The 14095-nt window shown below is 43.8% G+C and overlaps 1 protein-coding gene across 25 annotated transcripts in view; it reads left to right on the top strand.

Annotated features, from left to right (window-relative positions):
• The window catches only part of ELAVL2 (ELAV like RNA binding protein 2), a 155489-nt gene that overhangs the window by 127603 nt on the left and 13791 nt on the right, over positions 1-14095 (top strand). For all 25 annotated transcript variants that reach the window (XM_083482325.1, XM_083482324.1, XM_083482313.1 and 22 more), the window contains 2 exons: positions 7389-7542; positions 11586-11811. In XM_083482325.1, the coding sequence (XP_083338451.1) occupies positions 7389-7542; positions 11586-11811 (380 nt within the window). The remainder of the gene's footprint in view (positions 1-7388; positions 7543-11585; positions 11812-14095) is intronic.

Here is a 14095-nt window from a genome sequence, read left to right as displayed (position 1 = left end):
GCAGGGGTCAGCAAACTTTTTCGGCAGGGGGCCAGTCCACTGTCCCTCAGACCTTGTGGGGGGACCGGACTATAGAAAGAAAGAAAGAATTCCTATAACCCAGAGATGCATTTTAAATAAAAGCACACTTTCTACTCATGTAAAAACACGCTGATTCCCAAACCGCAGGCCAGACTTAGAAGGCAATTGGGCCGGATCCAGGCCTTAGTTTGCCTACCCATGACCTGGAGCCAAGCACGAAGCTTTCTGACTACAGTGTGTTTGTGTGTTGCCTGCAGGATGCCACCATTTCCTCTTCAATGCATATAGTGGCCTTGGCAGTGTGGTCATGCTTGTGTTCTCATCAGGACTTAAACTAAAACTTTGCCTTAGTAATTAACCACTTCCTCCTCCCTGCTGAGGGACGCGGGTGGCGCTGTGGTCTAAACCACTGAGCCTCTTGGGCTTGCCGAGCGGAAGGTTGGTGGTTCGAATCCCCGCGACGGGGTGAGCTCCCTTTACTCTGTCCCAGCTCCTGCCAACCTAGCAGTTCGAAAGCACACCAGTGCAAGTAGATAAATAGGTACCACTGCAGTGGGAAGGTAAATGGTGTTTCCCTGCACTGGCTTCCATCACAGTGTCCCGTTGCGCCAGAGGCGGTATAGTCCTGCTGGCCACATGACCCGGAAAGCTGTCTGTGGACAAACGCCGGCTCCCTTGGCCTGAAAGCAAGATGAGCACCACAATCCCATAGTCACCTTTGACTGGACTTATAACCGTCTAGGGGTCCTTTACCTTAACCTTTACCTTCACCCTCCCTGCTGATCATGACATGGCAGCATTGCACTGCGTGCCTTCTGATACGGTGATGGAGAAGAGCAAATCTTGATGGAGAAGGTGGACTTGGTGCAAAGACCTCAATGCTACATGAGACGTAGAAGCCAGAAGGCTACTTTTTAGGCATCCCTGGACCTTGGCGGATTTGATGCACATGGTCACCAGACTTTAAACAGTGAGATACTATGCTTTCTGAAGAGAAAAGCATAACACTGGGTGCATTTTTAGTCACAACCACACATTGTGAAGTGAGGTGGGCAACCAGAGATGATACCAGGAGAGAAACTCCTCGCTTCTTCAGCCAAAGCAATTTGTCCTCCCTGCTCTCTCAGAAAAATAGAGGTATCTAATTAAATTTACTAGACTTCACTAACCTACTTAGTTGTTGTCACCTCTAGGCAGGACATGTTATGGTAAGATAAAGCAAATTGGGGCTTTTGTAAGTTGCATTTACAAAATGCTCATAGAGAGAACTTAAGAGTAGGAATATTGGAACAACTCTTATTTATTTATTTAGGGTTGGCTAATAAATAAAAAACCCCTGTCTTTAAATCCACAGTGCAGGTTAGAATTAATTCCTCACAGGGCAAAGGCTAGCCAAATATTCTGTTTTTCTTTCATGGAAGATTTCTTGACATGACATTTCTTCTGAATTGTCAATTAATGTGTATATGTATAATTATCACCTGTCAGAGGAATATAGCTTTTTTTAAAAAAATAAACCACCAACCTTGATTTTAACTCTGTGGGTTTTCTTCCCACTCAGCAGTATTTAAAAAATCATAAATGTATTGCCATTATGGAGGTGTTGGCAAGTAGGATTTGAAACATTTTTTTTATTTTTTTACGCAACTGCTCTAAAGTTTTAATAGTTACCTATGCAATAACTGTCCCAGTTGCTGGAATTGTATATTACCACACCTAGTTGTGAAATGCAAATATTGGTTCATATAAGAACTTGATTTTTAAAGGGTATCTAAGCTCACAGGCCTACATTTATTTTGCTCTGCTTTTTATTTCCTGTTGCAACAACTCTTACTGCTGAAGAGACAAGCCACTTTTGAGTTTAAAACTGACTTGCCTCTTTGGTAGCGAGACTGATGTTTCTTGCCAAGGGTTTTTATTTCTAGGTAAACCTAAAAAATTTAGGCAGCAGAGAAGTTGGAATGCACATGCTTAAAAGTCACATTGCACTTAAATAGGCTTCTGTATTTAAGGAAGGTGTTGCAATCCTGCAAACGTCGGTTTGTCACCTTGCTTCTTGGCACTTGGAAGCAACGGCTACTTCAAAACACATATGCTGGTGTAATAAATTGTTCCGGTGCCACCTGTACTCTGCAAACGTCTGAATTTATGAACGTGCTTTTCAGAATGGGATAAATGCTTGAACTACAGTTGTGGGGATGCCGGTGGCGCTGTGGGTTAAACCACAGAGCTTAGGACTTGCTGATCAGAAGGTCGGCGGTTTGAATCCCCGCGATGGGGTGAGCTCCCGTTGCTTGGTCCCTGCTCCTGCCAACCTAGCAGTTCGAAAGCACATCAAAGTGCAAGTAGATAAATAGGTACTGCTCCAGTGGGAAGGTAAACGGCATTTCCGTGCGCTGCTCTGGCTGCTGTACGACGGCTCCCTCGGCCAATAAAGCGAGATGAGCGCCGCAACCCCAGAGTCGATCACGACTGGACCTAATGGTTAGGAGTCCCTTTACCTTTACCTTACAGTTGTCCAACGTTAGAAAATATAGATAACCAAATATACTTTGCAGGAAAGTAGCACTGCTTCTTTCCAGTGTGCATATTTGAAGAAGAGAAAAAACAGCCGCAGAAAATCTTATGCAACTGAGAAGTACGGCTTGGTAGACGCCAGTTTTTAATGGTGATCTTTTCCATTAACCAACGTGTCAAGAGAACGGTGAAATATGTATGCATTGTATAAAAATCCCCTTAGAACATCTGAAGGAAATGAACTGTGAAGGTGAGGAAGGCGCCCCCTTTGCAACCTGTGCAGTTGTACTTTCCATATTAAAGAACATTGATCCCAGTGAGTGGCAAAAGAAGGTCCTATTTGGAGGTTTAATTAAAGTGAGTGAATTTTATTGATGCTATCAAGCAGCGGAGATTGAGGGAAAGGGCTTGGTGCCAAACCATTTAGTGCTCTTGACAGGGTAATTAAATACCACAGGACTGTACTCTCAAGATAAAGTGAAGTGCTTCTGCAGATGTGAGGGAGAATAACAATTTGTGTTGGGACCAAAAAAGAAAATAAAGTCTAGGTCCCTTTCTAAATTGTCTACACGGGTTTTAAAAATTGTGATCAGAATTGTTTGGACCGATAGCAAATATCAGTCATATCACTGCTATTTTTCTAGAAATCGGGTCTTCCCTTAAAGAGGGCACGTATTGTGGTGAGACCTGGAAAACCGACACCCTGTGTTGTGGGTGGGTACGATTGGTCAGCCACAACACCCGGTTGGTAGGTCCCTTGAGGCTGGGTGCAATCTGGCCAATGGGACGCAGTCCAAATGGTTTGAGGGACCTATTTATGCCCATGCATGTGACCCAGAGCTTCCTCTTTTGGCACGTGTTTTTGGGACACCTGCCCACCTCTCCCTACTTTTAGGGCTTTGCGCTTGACTCTGCTATGCCACCGTGTGTCGTCTGTCGTTGGGACAGGGGCACGGCAGGAATTTTCCCCACTTGGCTAATTGGCCGTTGCCATTTGGGTTTCTCCTGCCGTGTAGCAAATCATCACAACTTGTAAGGTTGCGGATAGGCTCTGGTTCAGGTGATAGGGATGGGAGAACGCTCTCGCCATCCCTACGTGAAGGGTACTCTGTTAAAGGAATCCAGGGACTCAATGGTTTGGTCAGCCCCTGAGAGGTGGTTGTTCCCGTGCCTGGGTCCAGGGGGACATTTGGGTGGCGGAGATAGCCCGTTCCCATCTGTCCGCTTATCCAGGTGTTCACCCTTGGCTGACCTATGCTGGAACCCTGGCTCAGCGCTACATGCATGGCAGGGAGCTAGTTGAACCAGAGCCTATGCAACCAGTCACTTTCTGTAATCAATAAAGTTGTGGCCTAAATTCTGCCAAAAACCAAACCAAAATTTTGGGTCAAGTGTTAATTTATTTAGGGGGGAGGTTTCTGGGTCTGAACACGCAAATGGTTCCCCCATCCTGATGGAAAATGTGTTTGATATAACAAAAATATTGTCATAAGCATCCATGAAACAATTTATTTACATTTCTTGCAGGGTGGATTTGATTTAAATCAAATGGATTTAAATCATGATTTAAATCACTAGTCGGTAAGGCTTGATTTAAATCACTAGTCAGCAAGACTTGATTTATTTATTTATTTTACAGAAAGACTCATTCTTCCTGGTATAATCTTAATATTTACAACCAGATGAAGGTTTTGTTTTTGGAATAATAAATTTTCGGAGCGGTTTTTACAGTCCTATCAAAAATTACTGATTTGGTTATACTAGAAATACATAGACAGATAATTATGAAATTATTGTTTATATTTGGACAACTTTTCCGCTGTAGTTTATTGGAAGGAAAATAATAATAATTTCCTTAATAACAATTTAAACAATTTATTTAACTAAAACAATAACATTCTAGCATACGTATCCATGTTTGTTAACTGATGTGGTTTAAACGATTTAAAAACAAACAAATTGAGTTTTAACACAGATGAAAAACTTAAAACATTCCTTATTTCCTGATGAATAGCCTTTGGACTATAATGTAACTTAAATAGAAAACTCTCTCTAAAAGATTTTTCCCCCCAAAAGCATTTTATTTTAAAAATCTGATTTACCGTATTTTTTGCTCTATAAGACGCACCAGACCATAAGACGCACCTAGTTTTTGGAGGAGGAAAACAAGAAAGAAAATATTCTGAATCTCAAAAGCCAGAACAAGAGAGATTGCTGCGCAGCAAAAGCAGTGATCCCTCTTGCTGCTCTGGCTTCTGGGATAGCTGTGCAGCTTGCATTTGCTCCATAAGACGCACACACATTTCCCCTTACATTTTAGGAGGGAAAAAGTGAGTCTTATAGAGCAAAAAATATGGTAAATAGAATAAAAAAACCTGATTTAAATTTTAAAAGTCCGGGTTCTTTTTAATAAAAAAACCCCATTGATTTTTATCCATCCTGATTTCTTGGGAGTTGTCTTGAGCATGAATGCGTGAAAGCGGTGTATAAACCAGAGTCGGGGAACCAATAGCTCTCAAGATACTGCTGTACCACAACTCCTATCATCCTGACTATTAGGCTATGCTGGAATAAGAGCTGTTTGACAGTGGAACCGTTTTCCTCAGGAGGTTGTGGACTCTCCTTCCTTGGAGGTTTTGAAGCAGAGGCCGTTTGGACTGCGTCCCTTTGGCCAGATTGCACCCAGCTTTGAGGAACCTACCAATTGGGTGTTGTGGCTGACCAATCTTGCCCACCCACAACACAGGGTGTCGGTTTTCCAGGTCTCAATGCAATAAGTGCCCTCTTTAAGGGAGGACCCGATTTTTAAGCAGAGGCTAGTGCATCTTCCCTCGTGGGCAGCCTTTTGAGTGGAGCAATCCATACGACTTAATAAAGCAGACCCCACAAACATTGTAGTTCGAACCACGCACACAAAAAGACATTGTTCCATCCTTGCAGGCATGAGGCATCATTGAACTTCAACAACGCCTTCCAGGCCGGCAAAAGCACTTGGAGGCTGGTGAAAAGCATCTGATCTCTGTGTCCTGCATAAGATGATATGCCTTTCCACGTTGGCAAGCTGGGAAAACAAACAACACAGCTTGAAATCTCCCATAACCTACGAAAAGCAATTTGATATTGTTTCAACACATTTAGCTTGCAAACCTCTTGCTCTCTCTAGTCCAAATCACTGAGATATCAACAGGAGGAAATAAATTTGATTAGTTTAAAGCGTAGCAAAGTCCATTACAGCAGCGGCATTGAAACCAAGGCAGCATGTTGGTCTTGCGCAAGGCCAACTCTCTCCATGTCATGCAGCAAATAGCAGTGCTTTCGTGAGCACCATTCAGACATGGAGCCAATCTGCAGGTGTGAAGGCAAGGGGAAAGGAAAACCGTCAGGAAAACTATGGGCAGGGTATAAATCATAAAAGTTGTTGTTGTTGTTGAAAATGAAAGAACAAGATGCATTTCTGCAACTACGGGGCACTGCCATTGCCACAAGTGAAAGAAGGATTTAGGGCAGGCATAGGCAAACTCGGCCCTCCAGATGTTTTGGGACTACAACTCCCATCATCCCTAGCTAACAGGGATGATGGGAGTTGTAGTCCCAAAACATCTGGAGGGCCGAGTTTGCCTATGCCTGATTGAGGGCCTTTTCTGCTTGTTGGCTCAGTTGGTAGGTTTGTTTCTGTCCTCTTGACAAAACCTCAGATTTGATCACCATGTGATCACCGTGGCACCCATTCCTGGAATCACAAGTATTGGCCTGCCACCTTTGCAACTGTTGGTATTTTAATTACTGTACAGTCTCTAATAACACATCAGTGATTTATGATTTTTGTCTTGGATGACAGGGCTAGCCTTTCGTTGGATTAAATCGCAGGCCCAGCGTTGGCTTAAACGCTGCCGGCTGGGTCCTTGTTGTGGGCTGTGAAGGCGATGGAAAACATAATCCATGAAACTCTACAAGTCTGTGATTATCTTCTCAGTAGAGGCCCCAAATGCTCAATTCATGTGTCACAAGCATTGAGGGCTCTGGGGGCAGAAAGCGGGCGCTGCTGCTGCCGTACCTCTTGTCCTGCTTCCCTGTTGATGGTTCTGGAAATTGTAAAAAGGAAAAGGAAAATATATCTTTTGCTTTGGCTAAATGAGATCATAGTTCAGCTTCTATTTATAACTTTTATTACTAACAGCAGTGTTCGAAATTTGCAAGGCACCACACGCATTTTGCACCTGGCTATTGGTCACTTGTGGCCAAGTAAAGATACCCAGTTGACAGGTCATATAGCTCCTCCAAATGGCAACTATGCATTCAGTTTAGGCGACTGTAATCCTGGTTTAAGGAGCTTGCATATCTGAGTTTCTAAAACAGTAGTGTATTATACTAACCCCCAATGACTCACGCATCGCTGTGAGAGAGGGCGTACTTGCCTCCCCTTTGATGGATTATCCTTTTGCCCTCCCTAGACGTTTTTCCAGGTTTCTCCCTTCCTTAACTAATTGATCCTTTTTTGTCAACGATGGCTTTTGATTTGATTTCATTTTGCCAGAATCGGCCCATATTTATTTATTAACGCTGAAGATGAAAGAAATGGCGTCAACAACTTCTGCAACCGTCGTGTCTCAACACACAATTTAGAGAGCAATTGCGAAAAACAAGGACATTCAAATATACTTCTAAGTTATTCGGTATAGTTTGCTGGCATTGGATAACCTATCCGATCGGCACAGTACCAGTTGCAGAGGATGCAAGGTTGCCCATCTGGTTTTGAAAGGAAAAGTAGTCTTGCACAGTTCAATCTTTCCGTTCTTCTTGTATGGCCATTTGCATGACGGAACAGCAAACGCTTTATTCTCATCCCACAGGTTTCCTATGCGCGACCAAGTTCAGCTTCCATTAGAGATGCAAATCTGTATGTCAGTGGTCTCCCAAAAACTATGACCCAGAAAGAATTGGAGCAGCTATTCTCCCAGTATGGACGTATCATTACTTCTCGTATTCTAGTAGACCAAGTCACTGGTAAGTCGACAGCTGCGCCCTGCTATCTCTCTTGCTTTTCTCAGCCTGGCAGTTTGTGAGATATTCCAACTTCCAATACAGCAAGCCTGCCTTCAGAATATATCAAAGGTATAATATATGGGCCAGAAAATACAATTTTCTGCCGGAATTTTTCATAAATATGCATGGACTAAAATAGATTGTAGTGTGTAGTCAGCCAGCCCTGAGTCATTTCCACCTCGAAGGTGCAGGTTTTGAAGCCTGTTTCATGCCTTGTAATAAATTTACAGCTGCTATAATCCTCATTTCCAAGCCGCCGAGTGAAAATAGTCCCTGTACTCCTTATAAAGTGCTAATAAACAGTCTTAAAAATAAAATAAGGAAAGCAAAATCTTACACGGAAGTGCTCTGCTGTTATCTTAGGCTAAGTCTACATGAAATGCAAACTAGTAATTGCTACTTAGATTTTTATATATATATATAATGTTGCATTATCCTCGTGCTGAAGAATATTAACTGTTGAGATCTAGAGGAAAACAAATCCCACGGGTTTAAAAAAACAAGTCTGAAAGGCATATTGATTTGATGCATAAATATTAAACTCAGTCTTAACTCTCCAGGCACTGCCATCCTAGTGAGCATATTGCTCCATATTTTTTTTCTGTTTCTGATATAATATAATCTCAATGAAGTAGACTAATCCATTAGAGGGGCTGGAGAATGGAGCACCCTTTCTCGTTATTAAGGGTTTAGGAATCTTCTGTTTTCTCCCAACGCATTTCAAAATCCTAGGAAAATATACAGCAGGCTTTCCTATTATCATTCTGCCATAATTTCCAAGCCAGATAGTGTTTTCTTCAATGCCACGAACAAAATTTAAAATAGAGCTGGTGACTTTGTGACCATCAGCTGCTTTTGCTAAACCAAGGTTTTGATTTGAACAGAAAGTAGGTTTCTGTGCATGGGTCCCAGTTCAGTCGTGGAACTGCACATATACAAAGGCTAAGTACCACACTTTTCCGTATATAAGACTAGGGTTTTGTTTTTTATTAAATAATTGTGTTAAAATTTGGGGCTCGTCTTATACATGGATAGTGCATAGGGTTTTTTTTCTTAATTTGGAGTCCCCCCAAATAGAGGGTGTCTTATACACAGGGGCGTGTTATACACAGAAAAATACGGTATGTAAGAACATTACCGTACTGATGGATCACCCAAAAGCATGTCTTAGACCAGCATCCCATTGGGCTGTGGTAAACCCAAGAGGCAAGGTTAGAGCACCACGTATTAGTTACGTTCATAACCATGGTTGCGGCTGTATTTGAGCAGATTATTCTGTATTGCAACACAGGGGTTTGTTTTTGCCACCATCAACATAACCATGGTTATGCAGACATACTTTGTAGAGAAGGACACATTATCCACAGGCCTGCTCTTTGTCTGCTTTTTAAAAATATGCATCGTCACAGTATTGCACGGGACTTGCCCTTTTATAACGAGTTTTTTCAGTGTTCCCTAAAATTCCCTCTTCAAAAAAACAACAACAGCAGCTCCTTCCAGGGGTATTACTTAAAAACAATGTGTGTTTCTAAAATATGCATTCAGTTGGGGGGGGGGGTTGTAAAGTTTTCCTGTGCTTTGGTAGACTCTGAAACTTCATTTCATTAGCTGCTGATTAGGACGTACTCCCAGTTAACATTGCGGATGGAAATCCACATTAAAATTTGTTCTGAAGGAGGGTAGATAGAGTTGCAACATAACATAGCCATTGACTAGGGCTCTAGGTGGGGTCATGCTGTCGTGTGTTGTCTTCTCCGCTGCCGTATGCATTAATCCTGTCCTTCCATATGACACGTGTGATTTTGCATCTCGCTGCTCGTCGCGGTGTGTGCAAAATCAGGAATAGCCTGAACCTAGGAAAGGCAGGTCCAGAGAATTATCCCTCTCCACCACACAGAGATTGGGGCCAGCGTAGAGCAGAGTAACCGTGTGTGGAAAAGTGGGAGGCAAAAAATAAAAAATTAGCACGCAAAAAAGCAAAATGGCGTGGTTTTGAGTAGAAGTGCCTGATCCTGCAGATTAACCAAGTTGCCTAATACCAGTGCCTTAGGTTGTGCTAATTAAACAGCAGCTTTCAAGAGATTCAGATGGGGGTTTTTTACCCATCCCTACCTGGAGATTCCAGAGTTTGAATCTGGGGGCCTTCTGTGGCTCCAGAAGGCTATTGTCTTCTCTGATCCCTTAAACTTAAGTGTTAACATTACGTTGAGTGTGAAGCAATCTGTGTACCGCTTAATAGGTGAACATACCTCTAAACCAGAAGTTTCCAAACTTGTTTGGCCTACCGCCCCCTTTTCAGGAAAAAATGACTCAGCGCCCCCCTGGAAATCTACGAGTCAAGCCTGATGGCTCAGTCCCATCTGCCCCAAGGGTGGGGCTGGTGCCACAGCCCACCTGCCATTGGCCAAATAGGCAGGGAGGGAGGCTACAGTCCACTTCCCGGGCCTGGGTGAAGCTGAAAAGGGTTCCCCCAAGCCTTGGGAACCCATTGCATGACTGCCAAATCCAGGGGAGGTATTGTTGCTGTCTTGCAACACCTCCTGACCTGACGGTAAATGTCATTACACAACTGGTGAAACGTGTAAGAACAGTCCCCCCCCCCATTTTTTTTCTTTCCTTATGCTACCACCTCCCCCTTGTATTTATTCAACGCCTGCCAATTGCATCCAAGGCTACTACTGCCCCCCTGGATCATTCCAGAGCCCCCCTGCCCCCCGAAAGGGTGGTATTGCCCACTTTAGGAAACACTGCTCCAAACAGTGTCCAGAGAACTAATGAAGAAGAACAAATGTTCCAAAATTATGCAATAAAACAATTAATGCAACATACTTACACACACACATACATATCCTCATCCTTCTGACACACCTCCCCACTGAAGATATTTCCACCTGCTGGCGCTTCTTTAAGACTCAACCCATCTTTCCTGTCTCTCACCAGGTCCTGCACAGACCCACAGATCACCCCCAAAAATGTGCGTCAAAGAGGGTTCCTGGAACCTGCTGACTTCAACCTAGTCCAGGCATGGCCAAACTCGGCCCTCCAGCTGTTTTGGGACTATAACTCCCATCATCCCTAGCTAACAGGACCCGGTGGTCAGGGATGATGGGAATTGTAGTCCCAAAACAGCTGGAGGGCCAAGTTTGGCCATGCCTGCCCTAGTCTCTCACTCTAGGCTTGCTTTTTGGGGGAAGGCACCACAGTTGATGGGGCTTCCTTGAGCTTCTCACAGTTGTGTTGCCTCCAGTATTCCAGCTGTTATTTATACCTAGCCACTCTTTTGTACTACAGTTCCCATCTTCCATGACCCACTGGCCTTGCTAGCTAGGGGTGATGGGAGTTGTAGTCCAAAAACAGCCGGAGACCCGAGTTTGGGAAACAAGTGTGTTACAACCTTGGTGGGGATAGGAACCGCCTCTTCAGCTTCTACGATAACGATATTCTTTATTGTCATTGTCCCATACAGAACAACGGAATTGGGGGGGGGGATAATCTACATAAGACATTCAAAACCAACAAGCCTTCTATCCCAGCCTGGTTAGCCCCCTAAAAACTGATACCCCATTTTTAAAAATACAATACACTCCCATAGAGACTCCTTTCACTGTGTTTAAAACCAAAATCGCATTTGGATAGAAACTGTTTCTCAGGCGGCAAGTCCTAGTCTTTATAACCCTGTACCTTCTTCCAGAAGGCAGAAGCTGAAAGAGATAATTTCCAGGGTGCGCACTATCCTGCGCTATCTCTGCAGCTTTCTTGTGGCACCTGGAAGCGTAGATTTGACGCAAGGTGGAAAGAGTGCACCCAATTATTCTCTCCGCAGTCTTTACAACCCTGGACAGCATTGTTTTTTCCCTGGACAGCATTTTTCTGCGGCTGGTCTTGTCCTCCGTTGCTTCATACGGCTTGTTGGCTTACATGTAGCTGTGCAAATGGGGGGGGTTCTGGGTGTGTCGGCATTGTTTTGGAAGAGAGCAGTGAACAAGCCTTCTACCTTTATGCAGGAGTTTCAAGGGGTGTGGGCTTCATCCGGTTTGACAAGCGGATTGAGGCAGAAGAAGCCATCAAAGGCTTGAACGGACAGAAACCGCCGAGTGCCACAGAGCCAATCACTGTAAAGTTCGCCAACAATCCAAGCCAAAAAACAAACCAGGCCATCCTTTCCCAGCTGTACCAGTCTCCAAACAGAAGGTACCCAGGACCTCTAGCTCAGCAGGCTCAACGTTTTAGGTAAGTGGAAATGTATAGGAACCCTCTTGAGACCCCCCAACCATTCAGTCCGAATTTTCCTTTGAACCAGGTTGTCCTCTCTCTGGTAGGAATTGCATTTCCTCATATGAGAGTTATTGAGTTTCTTAAACTTTTGTGTGTGTCTGGAAGGCATAGCAGTCAACACTTATTTAACAGCACTGCAATCTGTTAGCAGCTATAAACAGAAGAGTTTAAGCCGCTAATTAGTAACGCTTAAAGAAATGGGGAAACATTCTTTTTCCAACCAGGGTTTTAGGGTTATTTTTAAACTTCTAGAGTAAATAATTCTACTAAATCAGACATCTTTCTCAACCATACAATTCTCTTTATTTAAAAGTTTGCCTTGAACATTGTCCATTCTTCTCTACTTTCTGGATCGTCCTTCTAACCTTGCCCTTTTGCTTCTTTTTTTCCTGTGGAAAAAATGGTGGGTTTTTTTGTTGTTTTTAAGTAGTTTGCACAGTTTTTTGTGTGGGTCTCTGTTCCTGTGGCACAGAGCTTTGCAGCCATATGTTTTTCTCTTCTGATATTTTAGTGTACTGAAAAGGACAGATGGTGTGAATTGAAACAAACATTGTGTTGATCTACATTCAGTAACTGCTTTAGGGTTTTCTATTTAGTGCCGTGCTATGAGAGATTTTGTGTTATGTGCATATGCACACTTGCACATGCATGCTCTGAACTTTGACGCTGGCTTGCACTAGAATCCGGGTTTTCCAGAAAGGTTATAAAGAGTTGGAGTCAGCAGAGAATTGCTGCAAAGTAGAGCAAAAACAGAATCGGATGAGTTGGTTTTCCTTCAAAGAAAAGCAGAATACTCACATTGGGGAGAGAAAAACCTAGGCTTTGCCAGGACTTTAATTTTAATGTTTCAATTAAGCACCTGGCCAATGGCATATTTAAACGAAATCCAGGCAACTTCTTTGCATTTTGTTCCATTAACTTTGTTCACCCTTAAAAGCGTTCGTCCTGGCGAGCTCTTCTATCGGAGCAAAGGCAGTTGTTTTTATTCAGTATTCAGTGGATTTTTCTAATCTTCCTTGAGGTTTTCTTTTGGTTTTTGTGTTTTTCTCATCAAAGGATACTCTTGTCAAGCCGCTGAATATTGAATAAAAGTAGACTTGCCCTTTCTCCATAGGCAGAATGCCTGCTCCAGTACTGAGTGCCGGGGCAGAGGTAGCACTGCTCAGAAGAGGAGCCCCAGAATGCCCTGTGCCTGAAGTTAAGGCCATTGGGGAATGACTGCACTGACATGAAAAAAGAGGTAAATAAACTCCTGCAGAAATGGCGACTGCCAGGGTTGGGACACACACCATGCCCCCGTGGCCTTTTCAAACCCCCTGAGCAGTCTTTCTCCAACATCCCAGCGGCCCAGCTGTCCCCTAGATCACCTGCAAGCTTACAAATTGTGAGTGGTATTCATTGTGTTTTGAGTGGCGGCAGCTGGATCCGAAGGGGAAATGTGGCGTGTGTGCTGGAATACGCAATACTTGTTGGGAGATGTTGGGATGAATTCCGAGGGCTGCACGTTAAGGAATTCCTTAACGACTTCCAGAATAGGCTTGCTTTGACCACTGTACCTTTCTCACAGTCTGAAAAAGAGAGAGAATGTTGGCCTTTGTTGCCAAGGCATCCTTCAGCACTAATTTTGTGAACCAGAGTGGTTTCACCCCACTGTTAAGTTTTCAAATGAGATGGTGCCCTCTAGATGTTGTTGGGACTCCAATTCCCATCATCCCCAGGCCGCAGAGCCAGTGGTTAGGGATAATGGGAGTTGAAGTCCAACAATAAATGGAGTGGGCAACTGCGAGAAGCGAAGTTACAGGGAACCAGGCAGAGGGCCTTCTCAGTAGTGGCGCCCGCCCTGTGGAACACCCTCCCATCAGATGTCAAAGAAATAAACAACTATCGGTCTTTTAGAAGACGTCTGAAGGCAGCCCTGTTTAGGGAAGCTTTTAATATTGGATGAATCATATTTTAATATTCTGCTGGAAGCTGCCCAGAGTGCCTGGGGAAACCCAGCCAGATGGGCGGGGTATAAGTCTTTTCTCCCGAACCCAGAGCCCGTTAAAAAATCACAACCCCCATTCCATTGGTTTCCATCGCGTAGCAATGTCAGGAAACAGTAATGGCACACAGGGAGAGGAGAAGAACGTATTTCTCTCTAGGACCTCCGCAAGTTCAGTAGCTACACTGGCCTATGGGACTTAGAACCCAGTGTACCTGCTACTCAGTGTATCAAAGTGGAAAAAGAGAGGGGGCC

Source organism: Podarcis liolepis (assembly GCF_965112155.1).
Source record: "Podarcis liolepis genome assembly, chromosome: 17".
NCBI lineage: Eukaryota > Metazoa > Chordata > Lepidosauria > Squamata > Lacertidae > Podarcis > Podarcis liolepis.
Note: the sequence above shows the minus strand (reverse complement) of the source record. Positions and strands in the feature narration are given on the sequence as shown.